Raw genomic sequence first — 27,760 nt, 5'->3', positions numbered from 1 at the left:
CCTTTCAAAATCCATGCCAAAAGAATCGGACGACATAGATCCACAGAAATCTGTGGGTAGAAGTTAATTGTCTTTTGATGTAAACTTTGCCAACCAGATGGCAGTATCATTCACAATAGCAAAACCTCAACTAGTAAAAATAGACTGTTTAGCTGCAATCTGTCTGCCTTTTCTTAAACTGCCTGGCAATAACGGATGTTGTGCAACTGAAGCACTGAAAGTACTTCACGCTATCAGCAGAACTCCTTGAAAAGGTACAGAATCGTAAGCTACAGAAGGCTTATAGAAGATAGTACCATGTATTTAAAATTATATTATTTTTAACTCATAAGAAGACATCTAGCAACTGACAGCAAAAATGTCAGAGCTGTATTGTTTCCTCTGCTGATATCTGATAGCCTTAAGTGCACGATATGCGTAGCTTTAAATTTGGGGATACTATGTATGTATTGAAAACAATAGCCGTTGGCCAAATTCTGCATTCCAGTATTAAGTACAACTTCTAACAAGCTCACAAGAATCCTTGATTGACTACAGAAACAAAAAGTAGCCACCTTTCTTCCCTTGCATTATGATAGTGTATATAAGAATAAAACATCTGTACTTTAGAGGGACCATTTCAGTTCCATGATTTTTAGTTTCAAAGTAGTAATATCCAACAGCAGATTTTTGCTTTATTGTTTAGAGTCCATAAAATCTTTACAGATGCCTCTAATAATATCAGGAACCATCTGCTCCAATCCTGTGAACTCCCTAGTGAAGAAAGTATGAGATTCTTTTGGTTCAGAAGCCATGTCTTTCAGATCATCCAGAGGTGCCCAGGCAACACCGACAGAGAAGACTGTTATTCCTACAATTAAAAAAAAAAAATAGTTAAGACCATTTTGCCTATTGATACGAGAAAAACAGCCATTTCTACATCCATGAATTAATCTGGATCAGAAAAGCCTGTTTCAATACCTGCAGTCTGTCAAAAATGATTAGGTTTTGCCACTAAATATCAGGAATTAGAAGACTTGTCTCAGTAAAAATCCTGAAGGAAATATGGAGTATCTTAAGAGCTAGCGTATTAGTTGTTTTTGTAGTGACGCATATGAATGTAGCAGTTACTTGTGTTTCAAGACTGACATTGTAACACTGTGTAAAATGATTTTGAAAATAAATTTGGATCCTTTCCGTACGCTTAGTGCTTTCAAGCATCAGCAGCCCAATAAGCTTTTTGGCCAACACTGCTTATTTCCTTCCTAGATGATGATGGAGAGCAGGAGTCATGCTGTATTGGATGGCATCACTGATTGGAGCTTCACTACTTGGCTCTTTATTTTTAACCTACTAATTTCTCTTCCATTTAGGGAAATAAGACTGGGTGTATGTTTTCCACTAAGCTGCCATGAGTGGGTCTACTCATACCTGGCTCCATCCATAGCACTGGGGTTTTTCATCCTAATGGAAAACAGTTCCTTGGGGCTTACATTTTGCTGAATTTAAAATACGTATGACACTTGATTCCCTCACTGGAGCTGTATTTGCAAACTTTAAAATCTTAACATTTACCATACAGCAGAAAGAGCATGAATCAGCTTCCACTGCTTTTAAAGATACATCATATACCTGCTTTTTGTGCAGCAGCAGCAGGTCCTCTAACATCATCGTAAGACTGACCATCAGTCAAAACAATGAGGAAATTTTTGTTAGGTCCATCTTTCACTGGCCCAAACACGTTTCTGGTTGTGAAAGAAATGGCATCACCGGTAGCAGTGCCACCACTCATGTAACGAATGTTCCGGATAGCCGAGAGGACCTTTTCTTTCGTGGTGTAGTCTGCGAAGCTAAACTCAGTACGCTGATCGTATGTGAACTGCACAGCTGCAATCTTGGAACCAATGTCGGAGATCTCAAAAGCCTTTGCAAGGTTGCTGATGAACTCAAGCACAAGGCGGAAGTTGCTGTCTCCGATGCTGCTGGAACCATCTATCAAGAAACCGATGTTGATGGAGTTGTAGCACGTCTTGCTACACAACATCTGCTCATGCGAACACAATTTTTGGACAAGAGGTTTCACGTATTTGGTAGTACCAAACCAGGTGGGCATTTGGTAAGAGAAGAAGCCGTTGTTTCGACAGACAACCTGTTTGAAAACAAAAAGTCAAGAAGTGAGTACTGACACAGCAGCTGTATGGATAGTAATCAGACATCTATGTGGTTTTCTTTCAAAGGTAGTTTAGAAATGGAGCCTGATGGTGGGGGTTTTCAGTGGGTTTTTTGCTTGTTTGTTTGTAAAGAAATTTAGGACAAACACCTGCAGTTGAAGTTGGTGAAAGCTATAATGTAGCTTATTTTATCCAATAAAAAAGTCAACCCTGCCCCCCGACCTCTGGAAATTTCAAATAATTTCACTTCATTCGTAAGAATTGTAACAACTGGAAATTATGTTTTTTGGAAGTGAACTAAGTCATGGCTACTGAATATACAAAGGATTGAAAGTTCTGTATTTTTGCTTATCCACTGAAAATTAGGCTTCTGTGTTTTCCCTTTGAACTTGGTAAGCACTTTATTTTTTTAGTCTATGATGTCTCATAAACACAGACATACAGTTTAGTAGAAATATAGCTCCAGGTCATTCAAAGTAAAATTTCTTTTTCCACTGGCTTCTATAGGATGCACGTAAAGTGCAACGTAATTGAAAAAGGGGTTAAATTTAAAATCAGCTCTCCAGGGTGATAACTAATCTGACTAAGGTCAAAATGCAGAAGGGGAGGGCAGGCCTCAGTTGCCTAAGGTCATGTCTTTCTGTGCCCATGAGTATATAAGAGTTGGATCTGCCTGCAATAACACTGGGGTGGGCAGCAAGCTGTCTTGTGCCTGGAAGCAGCAGAGCTGTAGTGCTGCATTCTGCTCGTGCTCCAAGCTGTGAATTTTCTGCTGAAATTAAACATCTAAAAACTCCCTGTGAAAAATGAGAGGTTTTCTCACTGGAGAGTTAGTAGAGACCTAGTGATTCGAAAGCTCATCTGAGAATAGAAGATCTCTATTCGAATTCCTACTCTAACTCATCCAGAGCAACATCCAAAACTCTTCATCCAAGATGAATGGCTTGCATGTGAACTTGTTAGGATGTGTTTTTCAATCTTTCCTGTCCTCCTTGTAGTGAAAGTAAGTAAATAATCCCCCATAGAGCAGGTACTGAAAGATATGCCTCCCCGTCTGCCGTTTCAGGATAGGAGATATCATATCTGTGTTTCATTGCCTTTGACACATTTAGCCATACCTACGACAGGGAAATCTCCTACTCTGAGAATCTTCATGTAATTACAAAGTCCAGGAGCTACAGCCTGGCCAAGACTGAACTGGGAGGACAGCAATAGCGCTTCAGTACCTTTGTGTAGCCCCCTTCAGCAGGAAAAAACCCAGTGGTTCTTTAGGCTTCCTAGTGATATCCTTTTAAATCACTTATAAGCAGGGATAGCTTCACTGGTGTTTTTGAGATAATATTTTAAATTTTTTATATATTTTTATATATATATATACACACATATACATATATATGAAAGAATTAGTTCATTAAGATTTTAGCATGGAGTAAATTCTCTAGAATCATACCCGTGACTGAAAAACAGATAACGATTTTTCTCTCTTACTTTGTCAACAAAACCAATGTCTTGTACCATTCCCAGCTCCTCTGTTGTGGGTTTTGCTACAGATACAATGAATACATTCACTCCAAATTCTCTGGCCACTATGCCGGCTTCTTCTATATCATCTGAGGGCCAGCCATCTAGGAACACTACAATGATCTTGGGAATTCCTTTGCGTGCTCCGTTTTCTAAAGCGAAGAATTTCTGAGCTGTGTGCTTCAAAGCTTTCCCTAGTTTTGAACAGAAAAAGAATATGAAGAAATAATGCAATTACATTCTGATACCAGTTTCCTATATGAAATTGTGCTGGGTTTTGGTTATGAATACAGGTCTAGTGTAGTGTAACCTAGTGTAAAAGCAAAACAGTGTCCCAGGAAATTTGAATTATCAAATTTCAAATATAAAAATTGTCAAATTATCAAATAACTGAAGCTTGAGCAACCTATAAGAAAAACCTCAAAAAACCCCAAACCACCCCCCACAAACACCCCACTCCCCCAGATAAAGCTGAGGAAGAAACCACTGACATTTTTTCGCCCACAGGTCTAGTTTCATACTAGGAAATAGATATATTAGAGCCTGCCAAATGAATTGGAAGGAAGAAAGGTGAGGAGCTACTCAAATGTAGCTTGTGAAATGCAACGTATTTGGAATGCTCAGTTTCCTCATTTGGCAAACATCTCTTCACAACCACTTACTACTAATTCCAAGATTATTCTAACTCTTTAATTAGCAACTCAACAAGAATGAAATGCTAAGCCTCTTAGATATGAATTTGTCTCAAGGTATCACTCTGTTACTAGTGAAAAGTTGATTACTGTTTAAATGCAGGAAGTGATACTTGCACTTCTACTCTAATTAAATGTGTAATAAGCAACCCTAACTCCTGGAAATGAAATGGAAGATGTGGCAATGTTCTAGTGGAAAAATGTTGAACCTGACTAAGATGAGCATGGCATTTAAAACACTTACTTGCCTAACTGAATTATAAGAACTTCAGTGTGTATATATATATATGCCTACTTATGTGTATTAAAATAAATTTGTATTTAGAAATGTAAATAAATAATTTCTACTTGCATGGAGGTATGAACTCACCTGTATTAGAATTGCCTCCTCTGAACCCTAGTTCCTTTATGGCAAACAAAACTTCTTTCGCAGCAGTGAAGTTTTTCAGATAGAATTCAATTTTTGGATGTTCACTGTAGAAATATGAAAGAGTAATAAAGTATGGAGTTCACTTTTCGTATCACTATGGCATTAGCAAGCTAAAATACACTTTGAATCATTTTGTTCTTGGTAATATACAATCTTCTTTATATTTTTAATTCCTAAAATAGAAGTATGATCCTTACTCAATAATTCTTACAATCCTTAGCAAGAGGAATTATTTAGCTGGGTGGGTAAATTAAGAACAGATTGATTCTTATGCTTATCAAGCAGCTGAAAACATTAGGTTGAAAATACATACAGGAAAAATTTTAGAACATGCCAAATGTTAAACTAAATGCATTCGTGTAATTGAAAATTGGTAGGTTTTCCACTATTTGTATGAGAAATACCTTGTTTTTAAAAAATTCCTGTGAAATGCAAACAGTTTGAGTTATTTAATTTGAGAAGTTTTAAGGTACGTTAGCTACTGACTCCATCTAAGAAATGAAAGATTTTAGTGACACTAAGTTTCCAGATTTCACCTTTGATTTATAGTAGGAAACAAATTTGTCATGCGAAGAGTAGAAAGAAAAACACCTGCAGGTCAAAGAGCTGCTGCTATGAATAAATGGCCTGACCATGCATCAGAATCACTAGAATGAACCCCTGTGCCAAGCAGAGTTGGTCTGCAGTGCTCAGTCTCATGGCAGAATAACTGTTAAAATGGCACATTTTGAGATATAAAGATTATGGCTTGTAAGATTAATTTCTAATGCAGAGTTGAATGTTCAAGGTGCTGAACTGAATACTCCGTTTCTCCAGGAGTTGTTCCTCATGTTATAGTATTTAAACCCAGGACAGCAAGAGTGAGACTCATTTCCCCTAGATTTTGATGTCTACAATGAACAGACTGGATTTTTCAGGATGGAATTTATCACATCCTAAAAGAAGCATCCAAAGCAGTTCAAATGGTTTGTGCCATGAATGTGGTCATTCTTTCTAGTGACTATAAAAGCAAGCCTAGGTCATTAAATCAGACACAGGCATCTACTCTGCAGTTGTCTAAAGGCAGGGGAGAGGAACAGACTTTAATGATGAAAGACGTGACAGAGAAACCCTGTGTTAATCTAACAGATGTTTCATCTTCTTAGAATAAGAGAGTTAAAGGCTTCTTTGTGCTTCCTTTATTCCAGAAGCAATAGCTAAAGTGGTTAAGCCTTGGAAAACTGCTACTGCTGAGCAAACTGAGCTGTGGCTCCAAAAAACCTTTTACCAACACATTGGATGTTGCAGTGGCTTTCAGACTGTTTCGCAGCCTGTGAACATACATAGTAGTATGAGTAGTCTCAAAAGAAAAAAGTGACCATTTACAATTTGAAAATATTAGCTGTAGTAACCTACAGGTTGGCAAGAGCAGTTTTTTGTTTTGCATGGGTACATAGCCATTTGTGACAATTCTCTCTCTACAATTTTTAAAGAGCCCTCTCTCCTTTGCAGAGTGCTTTCTGCTGTTTTACGAAGATGACCTACAAAACTGTCAGCAGCAGAGGGGCTGTGAAAAGTCCGGCTGCTCTCTCTATCCAAATATCAAGTATCACAGAGGCAGAAGGTGACCAAATTTTTCACACGTTCCACATGGACATCTCAGTGTAGCACAGAGCAAACAGTACTACAGCTAGAAAGGGTTCGCTTTCTCTTGCTATTCGTCTGCCATTATTGAGTGAATACTGTTCTGCAAATTAGGGAGTGATATATTAATTGATTTCTCTTATTAACCACTCAGTTAGATTTTGTATAGATCTGTTCTTACCTGGCTTGTACAACTCCAACGTGAGGCCCTTCCGTTCCAATTCCCAACATCATAGCTACTTTTCCAACAAAGTTTTTCTGCAAATTAAATCTACGTTGGCCAATGTTGTAACTTCCATCAATGAGAAATGCAATATCCGCTTTACAGTCTGTGAACATCCAAAATAATTAGACTTACTTAACACCAAATAAAGATTAGGATTTTGCTTTGCAAAAGGTAAATCTGTGGGTTCCTACCTTTGTTTCCAGCCTTTTTATCAAGTGGCTTCTTAGGTCTTTTACCTTCAGTGAAGGAAACAGCATGGATCATTTAAGAACAACAAGATGAACAGCCAAAAGTGAACCAGAAAAAGCTCAGACTCCAAGAATTATATTGTAATCTATCTGCAGTAAGAATTGTCAGTCGGTTTAATTATTAAACTTGCACTACTACTGCTTTGCTCCGTAGAGAATATTCTTTTTAAAACTAAATAGTTTAACCTTCCTTTCTACACCTGCCTAGCTGACTGCTGAAACGTGGAAAGCTGGGTGGGTTGCTGTAGCTCACCATCCCAAGTGCTACCGTTTCTCAGTTAGCAATCCTGCTGTACAGCGTGCAGTTTTAATGGCTTGGAAGCAAACTGTGACTTCAACTGTAAAGCAAACCATCTATTCACAAACAAGATCCAAGTCCAGTATTTACATACCACTAACCTTCATAAAAACGGATCTAGCCTTTTACTGGCAGCATTTTCTCTGGAGAAATTCACATAACCTCTACATTTCTGCTATATAAGTGCTGACAGCACTCAGCTGTCGAGTAGTTCTGTAAGAAGGAATGCATGTCTGTCTTCTCTGTTGTTTAACAGGAACGAATATTACATGAGCTCATGGACTCTTTCCTTCCTTTCCCTTATTCATATTACTTTTCTAAATTCATTCAAGGTTTTCTTAATTTACATGAACATTACTGAAGTCAGAATCAATCTCCTCAATTACAACTGATTCCTCTTTTTGCTGATGAAAGATATACTGCAAAACCAGATATTGTATATATTTTCTTCTTTAAAAATAAACAAATCCTATGAAACACGGCATTTTAGTCAGGGATTAATGCACTGTAGCACATCTTATCACAGGAGGCTTCCCTTGTTGCAGGGATTTCATACCTGTAGAAGGACGTGCTGTTGATACTGATTGCCCAACTGCTTCAAGTGCTGTGCTCTTAGTACCTGTTAAAATATTGGAAGAATGAATTTACTGTATTTCAGTGTATTTAGATGAAATTACAAGTGCTTGAAGAGTGCTATATTTCCAATAACCTTTCTTCATCATCTGCCATTAGTTACTCTTGGAGTAGGACGTGGGCCTAGACAGATCTTTGGTGCAATCCAGTATTGCACTCCTTGTTTTACAGGTAGTAAACTTCTCCTTTGAGCTTCTGCATTTGAAACAATAGCAGCTGATGAGTAACTACAACGTATCTAATTGATGAGAGTTTTTGAACTATAGCAGACATTATTTCTAGCAGATACATTCAGGACTCCATCTGGAGAAGTGGATTTCACTTACAACCTCACCAAAAGCACCTGTAATTCCAAGTTCTTAGCTATTAATTTGCAATGGACACTATACAAGGATTACTAGCCTCTTAGAGGTAGTAGGCTGAATTTTAGCTATGTAAACAATAAGAATGCATTAGAGAGATTTGTTTCCCGAACTTTGAAAGAATATACCAGAAAACACACACACACTTTATTATTTTTGAAACCACAACAACATATATAACCAGTAGGCTTCTTTATGCATTTTTGTGAGGGTGGTTTAACCTTACCCAAGTGGCAGGGCATGATAGCTGGTTTGCAATCAGGCACAGTAACTCAACTACGTGGACAAAAACTTCTGAAAAAACCACTACGTCACACTGTAGCTTAATGACCAAATCACATCTAAGTTGACATTATTCCTATTTTTGGAGGGTCAGTGTTCTGTTTGCAGGGAACGCTGCACAAGCTCTTTGAAGGGCCTGACAAGTGCTACTGCCTGCATAAAGGCAGGCAGGGGGAAAGAAGGGATAAAACCATATGGCTGGAAGCGGTAGGAGGACAGGACTGCAATAGCAGGATCAAAGCACTGATTTATATCAGCTTAAACTGTCGTGGAATTGCACTGTCAACTGCCTGCTACCGTGTCATTATATTGTAACTAACGGTGATCCATTTTTATGTATCAGCTTCTGCTACAGACTAGCTAGTCTAGCTGGAATAGTATTTTAAGGAAATAGTGGGAAAATGAAGATAAATGAGTTAAAAGTGAAAACTTTTGTTACTACACTTCAGATAGCAATCACATTTGTTTATGCATACAGGAGCATTGAAGCAGTTTCCTAGACTTCTGTTAATATTTCAAATACAGTTTGCAAAATAATAAGTGTGATCCACCTACGAGTCACTGAGAAGGACGAAGCCCATCTAGTGAGCACCTGAGACTGGATCCCATTGGCCTTTACAGCAGGGTAGTTTTCCTGTCCTGGGAGAGTCTGTACCCTTACAGCTCCTCCTGCGTTGGTGATCACCCCTCTGAGACGCAAAAAGAGTTGTTATAAATCAGACATTTTAATCACAAGAAAATGCAACACAATTATACCATCATTAGTACATTGGACACTAGCCTCCTCAAAAAGATACCATATAAGCAGGCAGTTGTGTTCAGGCTAAAACCAGCTATAAATTGCTGAAAAGGCTTTTAAAAGAAACTATTCTGCAGAGCACCACACAGACTTGGGAAAAAAAGGTCAGGAAATTCTAAAATTCTGGCAATGTTCAGACTGATGCAGAAAAGTGATGTTTCAATGACATACCAATTCCTAAAGGAAAGAGCTCCAGCAAAACGTATTTGAGCTCATTATGCCTCATGAATATTTGTAACTGAAACAAAATTCAGCATACTTAACTACAAAATGACCAAAGCTAAGAAAATTGGGAAGAAAAATTGCTGTTTATAGTGGTAATGGATAGGTAGGATATCTTGTTATGCAACTACAGACCAAAGTCAGAAATAGACATTATTGATAGCAGCCATCAGATTACTGATAATTACAAGAACAGAGCCTAAAGCATCTTATTCTTCTTATTCACCTGTAGTAAACATTAAATGTGAAATCGGAAATGAATGAAATAAATAAATGCAAGTTAATAACTCAATCCATTTAAAATTCTGGATTGCTTTCAGCCTGGACTTGGAAATAGTATATCAACAGTAGATGCAATTCAACTGTGTAATTTTCACTGACAGAGATGTAGAGTAACATACCAAATTGCAGCTTCATAATTTTGAACACTTAGGTAATAGTTAACAAGTCATAGCTATCTTCATTAGTTTAAGCATACTGCAATGCATCCTTAATATACAGTTAAAATGGATTAATTAAAAAAAAAAATTCAGAACAAATACCAAGAAGCTTACTGATTAAAATATCTTATAAAGTCATATTCAGTATTATAAGACTATTATACTCCTTAATGCCTTACTAGAAGGGTCAGTTCAGAAACGCAGAAGTGACAAGAAAACTTGTAGCAAAATCTATGGAGGAAGTTTTCCAAAATTGAGAAGAGAGTTGAACCTAAAACACCCAGACCCTAGACAAGTTTTTAGAGGTCATAGTCTAGTTCTTAGAGAGGGCCACTACCCTTTTGCCCTTGTTGAGTTTTATTTCATGATTCAACAAACAGATTTTGAGATTGCCTACTGGATCTGTCCTGCCATCTGAGACAAATAAAGGAATAGCCAGTTTGAAAAGCTTGCTGATGCTTATGGGCTGAGGAGTGTGTGGATACCCAGCAGGACAATAGATTTATGCATTTAGGAAACTTCAGGGTTAAAAGCAGCCCAGAGAGAACTTCACTGTTTTTGCAGAAAGAGAGGCTCTTGTGGTTGGTTGTATTTGGATACCTCCAGTGACAAGAACAGGCATCAGAACTGTTCAGATCTCTTTCTATGTGCTACTGAAACAACAGTTATTATTTTTAAGAGGCCAAAATTCAACGTTGAGCTTCTCTAAGAGGGAATAAAAGCTTGATGCTTTGTAGTCCTTGGGCAGGTACAGTACTCTGGGAGACAAACCACCATTTCAAGACTATTTAAACACAGCAATGTGCGCCTTCGTGTTTATTTTCTTTATCTTTGGCTTCCTGCTTGAAAAGACATCCTGGCCTAATCTGATTTAAAACATTGTGAAAGTAGAATAATCAAGACCAGAGTTTAGAGAATCTTGCACATATTTCTGGTAATGGGAGCTCTGGGTATCTGTGGCGAAGACAGCTTCCACATAAATCTCCTTGTGGACTGCTGTTAAAATACATTCCTCATTCATGGACATGATTTGCATTTCTAAATTGAACTGTGGTTATATATATTTAATTCTTGCAGCTTGGAAGATTATGATAGTAGTTTCAAAATATACAGATATTTTCTCATCCAGGAATACTGTATACAATATATAGACAGAGGAGCTTTAGTAAAGTTACCCTGAATAAGTTTAAAATCAGATTATAAAGTTGGCAAATACAAACAGCACTTTACATTTCTTTAAAAAACGGTGAGAGAAAAATCAGACCAGAGCCTCTAACTGGTTGTTTTTAAAGGACAGGAAAATTCAGTACGGCAGAATTATCTTGGAGAAAAATAACACATTAATGTATTTAGAATATTTCAGTCTAATTAGAACATAATTTTCTTCTCCAGTACCGGGTTCTCTTTGGCATTCAAGCCTTCACTAGTGTCTCAGTATTAATGGATAAGGAAATATGTGTCAGAAATAGAATATATTGTGTTTAATTGGAACAGTTCCCAGTTTAAGTTTATACTTGCAATTTTAGCAAAGCTATTTGGGGCTTGCATCAGCATACCTAATCTATGCCCAAGTTAGCTCCCAAGAACAGTTTAGTATCTCTTCCCCCTTCCTTTGTTGCGGACTTGCAACTTTGAGCACTGGCTGAATTAAACTCAAGAACATATTCATACCAAAAGCTCAGCCTAAGAATTATTCCTGGAAGCAACCATTTCAGCTTATTTTAGTCACAGTGTGACCACTTTTGCCTATATGGTTCCATTTTGTCTATTGGTCTTTTCATTTTGATTTCCATGTAATCATTCTAGGGGAAAAGAAAAAAAATCTAGATAGTCTCCATCGAATTTGGAAGCTTTCCACTGAAACCAGAGTAGATTTATTTGCTCCTTATCTATTTATGCTCCTTATTGAAAAAATTTGATTCTGTATTTCATCACAAGTCAAAACTCTAGACTGCCTTCTGAAGACACACTATTTCTATATAACAGCTCTGATATTTTTAATGCAAGTAGGGGCCTGAGATTAGATGTGAATATAACATGAACTGCATCTTTATGAAAGTTATTCCTCTTTTCTTGCATTTTTTTCTGTAGGTAAATTAACAGCTGTTTAAGCCATCTTTTACAATCTCATTGGTTTTACTTGGGATGTTTCTTCCAGCAAGCTTACTCAGAGTGCACGCTCATATATGGTGAAGTGGAATAAACCATATTGTGAATCTGCCTTTGTATTCTGAATCAGATTGGCAAATTCCTTTCCACAATCATTTACAATTGACTTTAAAAGTGAGATTCATCCTGTGTAGATCTGCAGTGGTATTTAAACAGTGAAGAAGTGCCTATGCATTTCCTCAGAATGATTTACGTCATTACAGTCTGCTTTGATTTTCACCACTGTTCTCTGCTCCTGTGTGATTGACTTGCGTGCCATGGCTGTTTTGATTAAACTGGAACTCTGCAGATTTTCCAGGAACAGCTTCCACTTCCTTACTCACTACCTTTCATGCTACTGCCAGCGCTGCTTGGTGACAACTTCATATAAAAGCTGTCAGTCCCTTCTCTTGCCTGGCTTCACTGTTAATAACAGATCATAATTTATACCTAAATGGTATTTTTCCACTCCAAAATGTACACAAATCAAACAGAAAAGCAGATACATGAGGAAGCAATCTAGTACCTCACTGCACAATAGCTCATGAAAGAAGTATACTGGCCAAGGGCAGCAGAAGATATGGGAAGGTCTTATGAAATATAGGAATTTCACCGAAAACATACTTAAAAATCTGAATTGCAGTAAACGAGCAGATGGGATTGAAGCTTTTTAGAGCCTCATGCACCTCCTCAAAGTAAAGTGCAAGAACTGTTTATCTGCACTCCCTTTGCTGAATTTTGAACACATTTTTCAAGGAGCCTGCACATCAAAACTGATGCCTGAACCACAAAGACACTCTTCCAGCCATGGAAGATGACCCTTATAGATGTAACTGCAGTCAGTGATCTTAGCAGTAAAAAGCTGAAATACCATCTTCTGTTAAAAGAAAGAGGAAACAAGATTTTCACCTGGTGAAGATCCTTTTCCTCTGGGTAAATTTTCCATTGTTTTTTAGAATTTGTAAGAGTGGTGACAGATTTGGCTGATGGAGAGAGCACTTTTTGCTATTATATAGTATTATATTTTTCTATTATAAGGTATTGACTTGTTTAAAAGTGTTGGCGATGAAGCCAAGTAGCTATTCCCTTAAATAGGCTTAGTTCTAAGTGTAAGGTAAGGATCAGCTAGATAAAATTGTCTAAAGATAACAAAACATTGTCAGTGAAATAGACAAAGACTGTTTTTCCCCTTGTTGTATAATAGTGGTAAAGAGTGAAGAGAAATAGATTTGAACATAGACTAAATGTTCTATGCCAAGGAAAGCTCCCAAGCCCAAGGGCAGCAGCGCTGCAACTGGCTGTTAGAAGTACATATTGAGCTGATTTAGTCTTGCAGTCCAGAAGCAAAATGTTTGCTCAGAAACTCACATGGTATATTTTTATGCTAATCATTATGCTTATCATATATGTCTATAGGTAGGCTGTCTGCTCTTTCAGCAGAAGGGAGAGAGCAGAAAGATGAAGGCCTGCCATCCTACCCAAGAGCATAATTTTGACCCGAAAGTTCCTGTTCCCGTTGCTAACAGAGGGCTAGCTGTGATAGCAGCTGGCATTTCCTATAGGGTCCTTGGATGAAAACAGTTATCCTCAGGGACTTAAGACAAGACAGCTGAATTACCCAGATTCCCATCTTTCCTTCCTACTATCAGCAGCTGCATCAAAATCCTTCCGCATCATCTGCCTTTCTCCATGGGTCCAAGGAGCATCCTCCCTTTCTCCAAGCTGCAGTCTACTGCTGCCTGATTGCCTTCAGTCCCTGATACAGAGCTGCTCAGGGTCTCATGCCAGCATCCTCTGGCCCCCTAGGTTGTCCTCTTTCTGTCTCCTCCGCACCCCTATTGCTTTTGGCAGGAAAGAAGGCTCAGCAGCAGAAGCGGGCACTAGACCAAAGTTTCCCAGGGGATCTACAGCTGCTCAGAAATCCCTCTGGCCAGACAACCTTTTTGTCAATATTCTTCTAGCAAACACTAGGGCAGCTCAGGGGCCATCATCTGTGTTTGTGGTCACTTTGTGGCCAGCTTGGTAATACCATGATATGCTTTTGTTACACTTGAGTTCTGGGACCCCGATGTTTAATTAGAAATAGTTCCGCCCTGTGACTAGTTAGGAAGGTTAGGAAAAAGCTTACATGCCTATTTAGCATCTAAACACTACCACGTTGAGCTAGGTCTCCATTTAGTGGAATTGGCACTAGAACAGAACTGCACAAGCTGAGAACCTAGTCCTTCATTTGACCTTCTGATTATTAATCTGATTAATCACTCAGTGGTAGATTTAACTCAGTTCTACATGCCTACGTAGTGTCAACCTGGTAGGAGGTTCTCCATTCTTTTCCCGACAAATAAATCTTTTATTCTTCTGCCCAGAAAAAGAACAATATTAAATAAATATTCTGTTTCCTGAGAGTAATTACACATAAAATAAGGAGAGAAAAAGGAGAGAAAAAGCCAAATATAACAAACTAAAACAGACAGAAAGCTTATTCATCCGTAGTATCCAGAATTGTTCATAGCTGAATTCTGCTAAATTCTTTACATGCATTATATAGTATTTTCTTGTGTTAATAATTGCCTCACAGTAATGGAACTACTCATAGGAATAAGCATTATTTGGTTTATATAAAATTAAGGAATCAGGCCTCAGTTTGGACCTGGTACACAAACTGGAGTGTATGTGGAGGGGGGAACTGACCCATGCTCACACAATCATTTTCGGTTTAAAAGAAATAAATAAGCACTGCTCCCAAGACTGACGCTTCTTGAAATGGTGGATAGTTGTCTGACTGTGCTTTCTATGAGATAACAGCAACAGTCACTGTGGTGGCACGGGCCTGGTACTCAACAGTGCTTAAGGTATAGAGCTATGTTGCACTCACCGAGCAATGTAATGTAGGGTATACCTAGTTTTAAACTAGATGTGGTTGTTTCAGTTATTTGGAAGAATTCCGTGAAATTCTCAAAGCACGTGTCTAGTTACATCACGATAACAGCAAATTCCAGTGATCACCTCTTAGCAATATCTTCTTGGAGTTACTTTGACACCAATATGGAATTTAGCCGTTGCAACACAGAGCGAGAAGGAGCAAGTATTTTCTATGTTTTTGTTGGATTTTGCAGTCTGCACTGAAATTAGCTGAGAACTAAACAGCTATCACCTCTCCTCCACTCATCAATCCTTTTTTACCAGCACTAGTATTTACAGCTGCTAATAGTTGCAGCAAAACCAACAAAACTTTCTCATGTAGCAAATTCTGTTCTGAGTATGAAAGGCCAACAGGACTAATAGCCCCCAAGTAGTAGGGGTAGTCTTAAAAAAGGTAGTCTTTAGGTAGCTTTTAAAGGTAGTCTTAAAAAACAGCAGTTCTCCTAAACAGAAGATTTTCACCTATATTCTGCTTTTTCAAAAGGCTTTACTACCGTCTATCATATTCAGAAGACTTGAACATTGTTAATTTACATCCTTACTGGAAACCACAGATTAGAAGGGTGAGTATATTTTACTCCCTTCATTGCTATTAGAGCCCTCATTGTTCTCGCAATGGCTGTGGAGACAGACTGTTAGATGCAGGTTTTACAAACAGGGGTGCGCATTTCACAAGTGGTATAATTTATATTGACGCTTACTACAGAAAAATACGGATTTTTCTATACTCCTATGCTTCTGGGCTGGAGAACAATAATACACATATTTTATAAGGTACAGACTTCAGTGAAGAGCTGTGTGATGTATAAATGCCTGTGCTTTATTATCTAGGGGAGGACTATGCAAGTCTTGAAATCTGCATCTTCCATTTCTTGTACTTCCTCCTTGTGTAAAATTATTCCCCAGCTGTGATGGAACCGAGCCCCACCAGCTTTCTTGGTGGGACTTCTCTAACAGTCACAGTCGCCACTGGCCTGGGAGGTTCAAGACCACTGCCTAGTTGAAGTGGTTAGGAGTTTTTGCAACTTTTTGAAACACTGAAGTCTTGAATCCCTTTGGAAAAAGGTCTTGATAGCAAGAGCTTTTTTTCTCTTTAAATAAAGACATCTTTGGCAGCCAGTAAAGAAATGGAATGTTAAAATAAATGGCTACATCACTAAATACAAACATTGTCTTAGAAAAAAAAGACAATGGGAAGAAACATGTTTTTCTATATAACTTCTTAAAAAAAAAAAAAAGACATTTGATCCAGACATTCTTTCACAAACTTTTTGTACATACTTAAACTAGGAGAAGTGAAGAACTGAAGTTTAACTTTTTTTTAAACACTCATGAAGACACTTAAAGCACAGTGAATGGAGGCATTCATTCTTTTTAGAGAAGGATAGAAAGGAAGCCTGTTCTAGCAATAACACACACATGGAGACATGTAATTATCTTTGAAACTAACTCTTAAGCTTTAAAAACAAATACACACAGACCCCCACAATACCTCTCAAGTTCTTTCTAGCTGCCTATAGTACCTTAGCTCTTAGTCTCCTTTGCAGCATTTGAGAAATCCCAGACAGTTTCTACTCAAAACACCTCCTTAAATCCAATTTTAAAAAATAGTTCATTTTAGTTTACTTTGGAGTTTAAATACTATAAAAACAGTCTGAACTTTGGAAGTCTTGTGAAAAGTTATAGGATTTTAATTAACATTTTAAGTAAGTTTCTGGGTAGTAATGACAGCCCCCTAAATATTATTTTAAATGCTTAGTATGTATTTTATGGCATTTAAAGTATCAAGCAATGAATGTTAACTCAAAAACCCCTTTATTTTCTTTCTTTATCTTCTAGTCATTTATTTCTCTGTAAAATGTTAGTTGTTTTTTTTTTTAACTAAAAAATACTCTGATAGAAGAGTTCAGCATCAATATATTCTGAAAGAGTTTCTTTCTGTTGCTTGGGGATAAAAAGAAAAGATTGAAACTATTCCCCCATTTCTTTTAAACACTTTGTTTAACTTAAGCTTTTAAGAATAGTTTCAGCCTTTCTGCAAGGGCAGCACTAGTCTTATCTGGAATACACAAATATAATAAGATGGTGTGATTTGTTTGTTTGTTTGTTTTAACTTTAGGTTATGTAAATGTTAACATGAATGTACCTAGGAGCTAAATAAAACTAGTTTTAAGAAGTTCAGTGATGCACGAAGGGGTTCTGGATAATTTATGTTGTAACGCACAAATGCTAATGAAATCGCATTCATAGGAATAGGACATTAAAAAAGGTCTCTGTAATATAGTATGATACCTCAATATAATGCTTTGTGTCAAGAGTAACTCTTGAAGCCCACGGAATTTAGATTATATGCATGATGAAGTCTTACTTTTAAATACGTTAATAATATTTAATTATAGAATTCTCAGAAATAAGGAAAAATTTGGGCAGGATGATCTAGTCTGTACTTTTGCTTCAAGATAGGATCAATTATAGTTATCTAGTTATTCTAGACAGATGGATGTCTATCTGTTTTTGGAAACTGCACAGTCTATCACGGTTCCTATAATATCCCAGGCCATCTAGTCTCTGTCCTTATTGTTAGACTTTTATTCACGTCTAATCCAAATTCCTGTTGCTGAATTGTGAGTCCTATCTTAAGAGTCGTAACACCTTACAAAGTTTCACATCTACTTTGTCGTAGGAAGCATACTGTGAAAGGTCTAAGTGAACAAGTATCATGTGTAAAGCCAGTTAATAGATGAAGCTAAGAATCCTTCTTTAATAACCAAAAGCTTTCTCAAAGAGTTAAAATCAAATTCTGAAACTCCCTGTAGACTGACAGTCAGGAATCTGTCTGGCTTCCACAGGCATCTGAAATAGATATCTCACTGTCTCTAGCTGGTTTTGTCCAACATTTCTTTATTAAAAATTGATCCAAGAGAGAATTTACCTTGCAAATAAGTAATTAAATCTTTGTCCTTCCTCAAAAAAAAACCAACCCAAAAAACCCCAGGTAACCTCACTAAGATATCTGCCAGCCTGTTTTCCTTCCCCTGTGGAATTATTATTGCTTTTCTAATGACAGCTATTTAACATGGGCTATCTGGATATTTTTCTTAGTCTTTAGTTTTCTATTTGATACAGAAGTGAATTCAGCTAGATACTGGTCTAATTAAGAGATCATTAATTAAACTAACACCCAGCAAGCAGCTGTCAGAAGAGAAATGCTGTAACAAAAAAGCCGTAACACTGATTAAAAGTAATAGTCTATGGACCACATTCAGCCAAATCATGGGTAGGTCTGTTCGCATAGGAGCTTAAACTGATTTCAACAATTTCAGAAAAGATGTCATGTAAATGAAAGTCAGAAAGTGCATCTGCTTTTATTCTCCAATTAGTTACTATTTATACTGTATCCTTCCGTATCTACCAGAGACACATAAGTAACCTTACAGTGAAAGTCTGTCTGCTGCTGTGCCATTTCAGAGAAAGTCAATAAAGTGGTTTCCAGGAACACTTAAACACAACTCAGATAACTTGCAAGCCACCCAGCCATTCTTTTCTTCCTTGTTCTCTCTTCTGCTAATGACATTCCTATTGAGTTAATAGGACTCCCAAAGTCCAGAAAGATCTTTATTATGATGGCATCAAAAGGCTAAGATTTAAAAGTGTGGCAAGACTATATAAACTTGCTTAACACATTGATTAGCAATCATCTGACTTACCTGTGTATGGCAGCTCCACAGATACTGGAAAGAGAGGCATAAACTCCATCCCCAAAGACATAAAATTGCCATAGAGGACAGTTTGCTGGGCAAAGGACATCTTCTGTCTCCTTTCTAAGGTCAAGTCCTCTTGTAAAGCATGTGATAGCAGTGGAAGCTAAAGAAAAAAGAAGAACCTGTAACCTGAAAATCTTAAGGGTTTGGTGGGTTTTTTTTGTTTGTTTTTGTTTGTTTGTTTGTTTGTTTTTAATCTCTCTACAGTTTCCAAGCTTAAAGCAATGTTTGAATTTGAAATTAGGTACAGTGTCTCATCTTATGCTCCAGTATGTCTGTAAAGACATCTTTGGAGCTTACAAATGTACAGTTATGACAAGGAAGAACACACTTTTAAGTTATTTATGGGAAAGAAGTGGCAGAAAAAGGTGGAAAGGGTAAAAAAATATGCACAAACAACACTAAAACAACATTAAAATAATATCCAAGGAATATTACAGGAAGAAAAGCAATTCATATCTGTAAGTTCACTGCAGAGACAGAAGGGCAAGGGGAAAACCTCTGATGGCTGGCAGAACACAGGAGCGGGCAGCACTCTCTAAGGGAGAAACTAAATGACTCTGACATCCCCACAGTAATCTCCAGCCATAAGACATCTATGAATCACTAGGGAAACTCCAAACCTTCTCTCCAGTGGCATTCATGAAGCAGGTTGACAGCAGCATTTCCCTTAGCCTCCACAATAAATCCTACTGAGGCCAGCATAAAAAAAAGGAATACCCATCTCCTTGCTCCAGTAATATAGTAACATCTAGAACATTCATATCAGTTCATTGCAATGAAGTTTACATCATTATTACTGTGCAAAGGACTGTCAGATTCACCCAGTGAGATGGAAATTATTTATTCAGCTGAGGCATCTGTATTTTTCACATAGAACTCTGCCTTGTTTTTCTTAAAAGTTGCTCCTCAGATTATCATCATTAAGCTTTCACTGTGCTTGCATGTGTGCAATGTAGGTATGCAAACACAGATTTACACCAGTATACCATTTTGCTTGGCAAATTGATGCTTTTTCTTTTGAAGACTTAGAGGTCATTATCTTAGATACTTACTACCATCCTTCTACTACATAAGACAGCACATTCAGCTGGTCTGATAGCACAGCAAATTAGGGCTTTGGCTTAGGTCAACGTCAATCCAGCATCATAAGTATCATGACTGGCTATTTATTCTGAACTTCCTAAGAGCACGTCTTGCCCTTGCTGAGCACTAGAAGGTGCAAGAACCTTTTCTACATGCACTCGAGTATTACTTTCTCACAATATGAAGATGAGAGCTGACAGAGGCTGGCCAATGTATCGGTGCATACACCACAGCATTATACTCCAAGGACAGAATATGTTTCGGGGATCAGTGATCTGTCCCTCACCTGCTTCCCTGCCCACTCTTTCCACTCTTACTCTAGGGTGTTTACTGACCCGAACGTAAGCTGCTTGTATTTGAAAGTATTTGGAGCATATGCTGTTCCTCATCAGCGGATGGAAAAGATCATACCTCCTGCTAATCACACTGACTTTAGAACTGAAACGCAGGACAGTTACAGCGGAGGTGCACAGGGAAGTGCGTCTGTTCATTCTGGCTGCATAAATCGAACACATATGTTCATACACCATGCATGTAGTTTTACTCTTAAGTATACATAATCCTCATTAATGCTATACTGAAATTATGTTAAACTACCTAATCACATCTTCCTGAAAAATCTTTGCTGCTATTTGTCAGCACAAAGATGTGACTTAAATATGCTAAATATGTCTATATAGTCCAGAGTAAGAAAAAAGAAAGCAGTAAATACTTCTTCATTTTTCCCCTCTCAAGATAATAAAAGCTGTCTACCTAGCAAGACACTGTAAAGTGATTTAATCTGATTCTCAAGTATCTTAAGAAATAAAGAAGTTTCTTTTAGGACTTACAGTCTTACCTACTCACATCCCCTCCATGTTTAGTCTTATACATTTGCCTTAAAAACAAAAGTCTGAAAAACCAAGCAGAATCACCAGGCTTATACCTAGAAGCTCCGTATTTTCAGTGTTAAAAGCGCTATATTATTGGTGTTATGCTAAAAGAAGTCAATTTGCTTTGCTGCTTGAGTCCCCTAATCCTTTCATGAAAGTTCTACAAGCATGTTAGCTAATTAGTGGGCACTAATCAAATAATATCCACCAAATGACAACTAGCAAGGCCATCAGAATAGAACAGCAGCTGGAAGGCTGCAGTGATTCCTCCAAGGATATCCAGTGAGCATCACTGGTCATCTCTGCTCCCATGGTACTGCTTGTGCCATGCACTTTGCAACATTTTTCCAGCCTCTAAAAGTGCAAGACGCAACAGGAAGTTTTAGTACCTGTCATTGCTAATGTACTGTACTTGACTGAATTCCTTGGCAGGCTGTGCATACAGAGACAATAATTAGACATGTCTAGTTAATGAACCCTCTGTCACTTGGAGATCTGTATTTTCCTTACTACCAGGTACTTACTAATTACAGTCATATGTCAGACTAACATTTTACATAGCATAGAAGATGGGGGGAAAAAAACCCCCACAACTTGCTGTGTTTTCCCTGGCTATGAAAACACAGAAATCTATTGTAACCCAGCCATGGGATTTTTATATACTAACAGCCTAAAGACTGTCATGATCCTTGCCTATACCATGAGAGGGGGCTTCTGAGCGAAGGGAGCAAGTTGCTGCTGTGTGAACTGGAGAGCTGACATGCTGTAGCTAAGGGCTTTAGCAGTTTGTACCTCAGTTGGATCAGCAGGGAGGTAAAAACCACACACTTTGAAGTATATGATGCTGTTAATTAAAAAGCAACAACTTCATTTTGGTTTTCTATGTAAGTAGATACAGTTTTCTATAAGCTATAATTCTATGAGACTAACATTAGGAATGTTAGGTGCAGTATCAAAATGAGAAGTACTGGGTACCAAAATTAAGACTTACGATATCAACTCTGCAGTGGATTTTGTTCTTTCCCTGTTAGTAAATGTACCATCAGCTATCCAACCCATAAAACTACAAGTAGTCCATTGCGAACAGGAAAATGTATTAATCAGGTCTGAATACCAGATAATATTGAATAGTTCTTTGCCAGTTTACACACTAATCATTCTCCCAAATTTCATATGTGATATTACTATTAAAATTGAAGAAGGTGGTTGGTTTTGTTAGTCTATCCAAAATAATCGTAGCAGAAACCGCCAAAGAGCTATATATAAGTAACTGAGATAAAACCCGTATGTTTTAATCACTGTAATTTAAGAATCCAAGAGCAGTAGCAGTGGAAGCATTTCTCTGAATACTTATGTGATCCAATCCTCTAAATCCATGTGGTTTTGGAAGAAGGAAAGATAAGCTTGTAATTTACAGGAAAGGACTCAGTCCTAGACTCATACCCATTCTGGATTCTGATGAAGACTAGAGACCTATGTTATGTGATATAAAATTAGCCCTTCAGAACTGTAATAAAATGACCATCATCCCATTCTGTCAAGACACACACTCTTTAAGCCCCACAGAAACACACTACATCAGGGCACACCATAAAAACAAAGTGCAAAGAAAAGAAACTGTATTTCTTCCTGATTTAAGCCATATTTAAAGGTAGGGATGAATGTCTTCCATCACTGTTGACCTAAAAAAGAAAAAAAAAAAGCCAAGGCTCACTTCTTTTCTAAAACATCCATCCAATAACCATGCTTTCAATCATTCCATCAGTTTCCATCTTTATGGTGCTTCATCCCATGTACTGTGATTTGCCCTGAATAGCTGTTTCCTATGCCCACCTATAAAAGTTCTTTCTTAATTTTTGACAGGAGTCACTAATTTAAAAGACTCTAGAAAAATAAAATCCATAGCCAAAATCTGAGCTTTTCTAATCTTGAACTTTCCATGCATGGCTTTGAGAAAGTAGAGTTTGTTTATGTAAAGGAAAAAAAAAAAAATCTCTATGTACATTATTACAAAAAAATTAGGGATTCCTAAGAGTAAGATAGCTTTATGAGTCACAAAATAGAGAATTTCATCCCTATTACACTTCTTATTTCTTTTAGTATTTAGTATTGTTTCTTTGCAAACCAGGAAGATTTTAAGTCCTTTTTTATCTTAAGGATTCAAACAAGCCTGCTTTTTACATCTTATGCAAGGAATACTCCCACAAACCTTACCCATACTAGAAAAAAAGAATTACTAGTAGAACTATACCTGTTTATATTTTGGAAAATATGTTCACAGATTGCATGCTAATTCATGTAATCTTAAGTACATAACCTGATCTGGACAAGGGCAATAGGATTTAAAAAATCTGGTCAGGGCTATATGATGCATTTCAGTCTGAGACTTGCCCTTTTCTGATCAACTTAAGGTCGCTTACCATCACGTGCCAACGTTCACCCACCCATACAGTCTCGTGTATGGTAACCAGAACTGTTGAACTCAGCAGTATTTGTATGCATTTCAGGAAGAGTATAAGGAAAGGTATAAGATCCTTTAAGTTCTCCCCGAATAGTTATGAGCCTAAATACAGTAGATTTCTGAGGAAATGAATGTTCTTTCATTACTTTGAACAACAGAATTTAAGCACTTTTATAAAAGTTCCTGCAAGCTTCTAGTTCAATAACCAAATGCTGCTGAATTTAGGCTCAGAATAATGGTAAGACAATGTCTTACAGTACCGGTTCACATTTTATATTACAAACACATCCCGGTACCAATATTCCATTTTGCCAATATTCCCTTAATGTTATTTTAGCTGGTTCCAGATACCTTTAGATTACAGTGGCTTCTTCTCCAACCCTGGGAGGAAGCATTACAGAAAACTTTTCACTTGTTTCCTGACAGACTGTCAGCACTTCATCTGTAATGCACCTGTAAAATAAAAAGGAAAGGAATTAGGGTTGGAGTAGGTTTTCTATTGCTGTACCTTTTTTTTCCTTTTTTAGCTATAGCACTCCTGTGATATATTGCTATTACCAGTTTGGCACAAAAGAATTTTCCAAATGCTTGATTGAACACAAGAGGAGCAGCAAATCCTGCTTCCTAATGACTGTGAAGTCCTGAACAACCATTCAGAAAAGCTTGAGGTCACTCACCTTCTGCAGGCCAGGCCTGCGTCTGGAAGCGCATCCTTCTGGAGGCTCCTGCCCTCCCTTGGTGAAAGGCTCCGCTGGAAGGGGCAGGCAAACCGCTTGTGTCCTTCTGGCACATTATTTCTTCAACTGCTTCCTATGGCTCCTGGTTCCCGTGGATTGACTCTGGCTCCAGGAGAGCCCGCTCTCCCACCGCAGGGATGCAGTCCAATAGGGCATGGTGCAACAGGCAGCCCCTGCCCTGCTAGGCATCTTAAGTATGTTCTTTTGCTTCCCAGGTCACAATAATGGCAGGGCAGGTTTAAAAAGTTTTTAATCAATTCCATGGTCAAAAATATGCTGGAGATCCTCAAATTGCCAAGCACTGCCTGAGTGCCTTCATAACACACACAAACACACCCCCACTCACTCTCGCTATCAGCACTCCCCTTGATGGGGACACTTGTCGCCACTGCTCTTCCACCTGTGCCAGGAGGCAGTTTCACCCCCGTTTGGAAGCGTTCCCGGACATCCTCCGGGCCCCTCCGCAGCCTCCCCCGGGGCCACCTCCCGAGGAGCCTGTCACGGCGGGGCCCGGCCCCCGCGCAGCGCTCGCCGGCGGCAGCGGCCCCGCCGCAAGCACCGCTCCCCGGGGCGGCCCGTCCGCGGCAGCGCCCGCGCCCCGCGGGGCCTCCAGGCGCATCCCGGCGAGAGGCGGCCGCAACCGGGCGCGCCGGGGAAGCGCCGGGCCGGCGCCCGCGGCCAGGCGACCCCCGGCGCCCTCACCTCCCGGCGGGGAGGGACGGGCAGGGCCGGTCCGAGGGAGAAACTCCCCCCGTGGGGATGCGGAGGGAGGAGAGCGGCCAACTCACCCGAGCCGTCGCTCCCGCGCACGGGGCTGGAGAGCAGGAAGGCGCCTGCGAACAGACAGGGAGCGGGTCGGGGCGACGCTCCGCGCCCGCCCCGCCGGCCCCGAGCCGCTCCCCGCGGTACCCACCGAGGAGAAGGGGGGCGAGCCACATGGCGGCGGGGCGCGCCCGCACCCCGGGGGAGCCGGGAGCAGAGGCGAGGGGAGCAGAGGCGAGGGGAGCAGCGCAGGACAACGCAGCGTGCCCGCCGGGCCGGGCCGGGCCGTCCCCTCCGCGCTGCCCCTGCGCTCCGCGGAGCTGTGCAGCCGGCGGCAGCCGCCGCGCCCGCTTTAAACCTCTCCCGGGGCGCGTGAGCGCTGGGGCGGGCGAGGGTGGCCGGGGCGGGAGGGAAGGAGGGAAGGAGGGAGCGGACACGGGGCTGGGCGGCCCCGTCGCTGGGCAAGGCCCGGCAGGTGCTGCTGTCCCTCCCCCGCCGCGCCCCCCGCCTGCTCCTGCTACCTGGGCGCAGCCCGGCTCCTACGGGGACGGCGCCCCAAAGCCGCCTCCGGCAATCGGGTCAAGCAATTCGCCACCCTGCCCGCTGCCTCCCGCCGCCCCGGCCCGCAGGGCTCATCCGCTCTGGGCGGGCGGCGGGGGCGTAAGGACCTTCCCGTGCCCGGCGAAGACGCCTTTGCCGCTCGCCTTTCCGAGCCCGCCCGCACGCTCCTCTAACCCCCCGCCACCTGCCGCGTGTGAATACCTCGTTTCAGGTACCTGCAGTCGGGATCTCTTAGGAAATGCGAGCGAACCGTCGGTCACTTCCCCGCGACGTCTGGCCCTTCTTCGAAAATGAGCGAAGGGGCAGAGCTTTCACGAGCGCTAACCCGGCTCTTTCTGCGCCCGCCGCCGGCTCGGCAGCAGCGCGGGAAGCGCTGCCGGGGGCAGAAGGGCCGGTCCCGCCGGCGCCGCGCACCCCCGCCCGCCCCGGCCAGCCCGGCGGGGCCGCAGCCGTCCTGTGCCCTTAACGCGTCCCGCGGGGCGCCGCGAAAGAGAGAACGGGGGAATTTAAGCCCAATTTAATCTTTCGAAGGGGTGGAAATACCCTAAGCAGCGTTATTGTATCGTTTGTATTTGGTCTAAAATGTTAGCGTAGATATTACAGGTACCTACCTTTCATTTAAGCAAAACTTTGCTTAAATTAAAGAAGAAAACAGAAACACCCCCCTCCCAAAAATAAAAGCAAACCAAACCAATCAAACAACAAACTCCACTTTAGAGCCTGCTTCGTTTTCGTAGTTCAATGCATACATGCACATGGGGCGAAAAGTATTAGCTGGCACGGGTGTGAAATGGTCAGGTTGCTTGCGAAGGGGTGGGGGGAGAGGCAGGAGTGCGTTTATTGCAACCAATGCCTTAAAATCGTGTTCTTTGCTGGCTGCCGGCACCCGCTGTTTAACTTCTGCTGCGACGGCTGTTCCCAGAAATAAACTTTCAAATAGAAATAAACTCTCGGAATTCATAGGAATCAGTATGTTAAGGGATTTGCCGGGACAGAAAATTAAGCGCAGGCATTGCAGTCAGCTGCGGGAGGGAGCGGGCACGGCAGCAGCCGATTTTTGGGAGGCAGCTGATCAGTGCAACTCGCTTTCGGGCTATTTTTTTTATAGCTGGTGTCATAAAAATACGCATTGTGAAGTATCTCTTCGTACAATTGAAAAGAAATATATCTGAGAACTCTGCGATCCATTCAGAGATATGCCGCCCGTAGCAAAATAGGAAGCAGGACGGGGTAAGTAATTCGTAATTATTTTTTTTCGGAGTTTAATTCAAACAAAGCTCAGAAGCGGTGAGAACACCATCCCCCTCCCTCCCCCCTCAGCTTTGATGGTCCCAGAAACACATTTTCATGCTTCCCACACAGGATAAAGGTGGCCATGCTTCCCTCATGACATGGTCTTCTCCTACGGGAGCATCTCAAATGCAAAATTATTCAAGGCAGTTGGTGCAGATGTCAGGAACTTCTGCTGGCGTTCCTCTCCGCTTCTCCGGATCCCGAGAGCTTGCCAAAGAATTACTGATGGCCAGCAGGCCCCCTCCTTAACGAGGGGTTCACCCGAGGCGGTCGGCCATCTTTCACCTTGGGTGATCGATTAAAGAGTTGGCAACGGCCGCTAAAATCTCTGTCCCTGAGCTCGCCTCTCCTTGAGGTGTTCCCCACAGATGCAGTACTTTTCAGAAATGGTGCTCAGTACTTTTCAGGAATGGTTCACACTTTCTGACGCAGCCCTCGGTTCAGGGTTTCTCTGAGAGCTGCGGTAGCTGAGAGAGAAGGGGGCTCGCTTATTTTGTTTACTTTTTAAAGAGAAGATGGCATGTTAGGGAAGGTGCCTGCCCTGCGGCTAGCAGCGCCGACGGCGGGTCTTCCCCCTTACCGTCAAATGAATGGTGGTAAACCGCTGACCGCCCCGCTCCCGTCCCCATGCCCTCGCCCGGGGAGGGAAGGGGCCGTCGCCGGCACCCTGCCGCTCCCCCTGCCAGCCGGGCTTCAGGAGGCCGGCGCAGAAGGGGAGCTCAAGCCCAGCCCCGGGGAGCGAGCGGGGTTGGCTTGCCCTGGGCTTGTGTCGCTTCTTATCTGGTGGCGAGAGCAAACTAGGCGCCAGGGAAGCTGCTTTCGCACGGGTTAATGCCTTTCGTCGCAGTAAAATGCCCCGGGAATGTCTTCCTCCGGAGGCTGGGGGAAAGGCAGGAGGAACAGGGAGAGGCATCCCGTTTTCTCTGGGCAATACGGGAAACGCCTGAACCGGGGGACGCTGGCTGTCCTTCCCGTACAGCCCCGCAGAAACCTCTCTGCCCTTTGTGTGAAGAAAGGCTTTGTGCAAAGATCGAAAAGCACAGAAGGTGGTACTCGTTAAACTTTCAGCCCTGCATGCCACTTGGTGAGTGCCCCGTGCCTTGCAGTTCACTCACTGGGAAAATGCACTCACCCATCCTCACTGCAGTCCCAAAGGACTGCAAGAAAAGTCCCTCCTCTTGACATTTTCCTTTTTTCTGAGTCCCTTCATCTTCTGGGGTTTTGCATTTCT

General features: G+C 40.8%; 1 protein-coding gene across 1 annotated transcript; it reads right to left on the bottom strand.

The window, feature by feature from the left end:
• Positions 1-674: 674 nt before the first annotated feature.
• On the bottom strand, positions 675-24,851 carry COCH (cochlin). The gene is made up of 11 exons (XM_075501516.1): positions 24,827-24,851; positions 24,702-24,746; positions 18,704-18,860; positions 9,021-9,154; positions 7,745-7,807; positions 6,834-6,878; positions 6,598-6,745; positions 4,734-4,837; positions 3,639-3,865; positions 1,612-2,128; positions 675-850 (listed from the first exon to the last, which is right to left on the bottom strand). The coding sequence occupies exons 1-11, from the start codon at positions 24,849-24,851 to the stop codon at positions 675-677; spliced, it is 1,641 nt and encodes a 546-aa protein (XP_075357631.1).
• Between the last annotated feature and the right edge of the window lie 2,909 nt (positions 24,852-27,760).

Source organism: Mycteria americana, chromosome 5 (genome assembly GCF_035582795.1).
Source record: "Mycteria americana isolate JAX WOST 10 ecotype Jacksonville Zoo and Gardens chromosome 5, USCA_MyAme_1.0, whole genome shotgun sequence".
NCBI classification, from domain to species: Eukaryota; Metazoa; Chordata; class Aves; order Ciconiiformes; family Ciconiidae; genus Mycteria; species Mycteria americana.
Note: the sequence above shows the minus strand (reverse complement) of the source record. Positions and strands in the feature narration are given on the sequence as shown.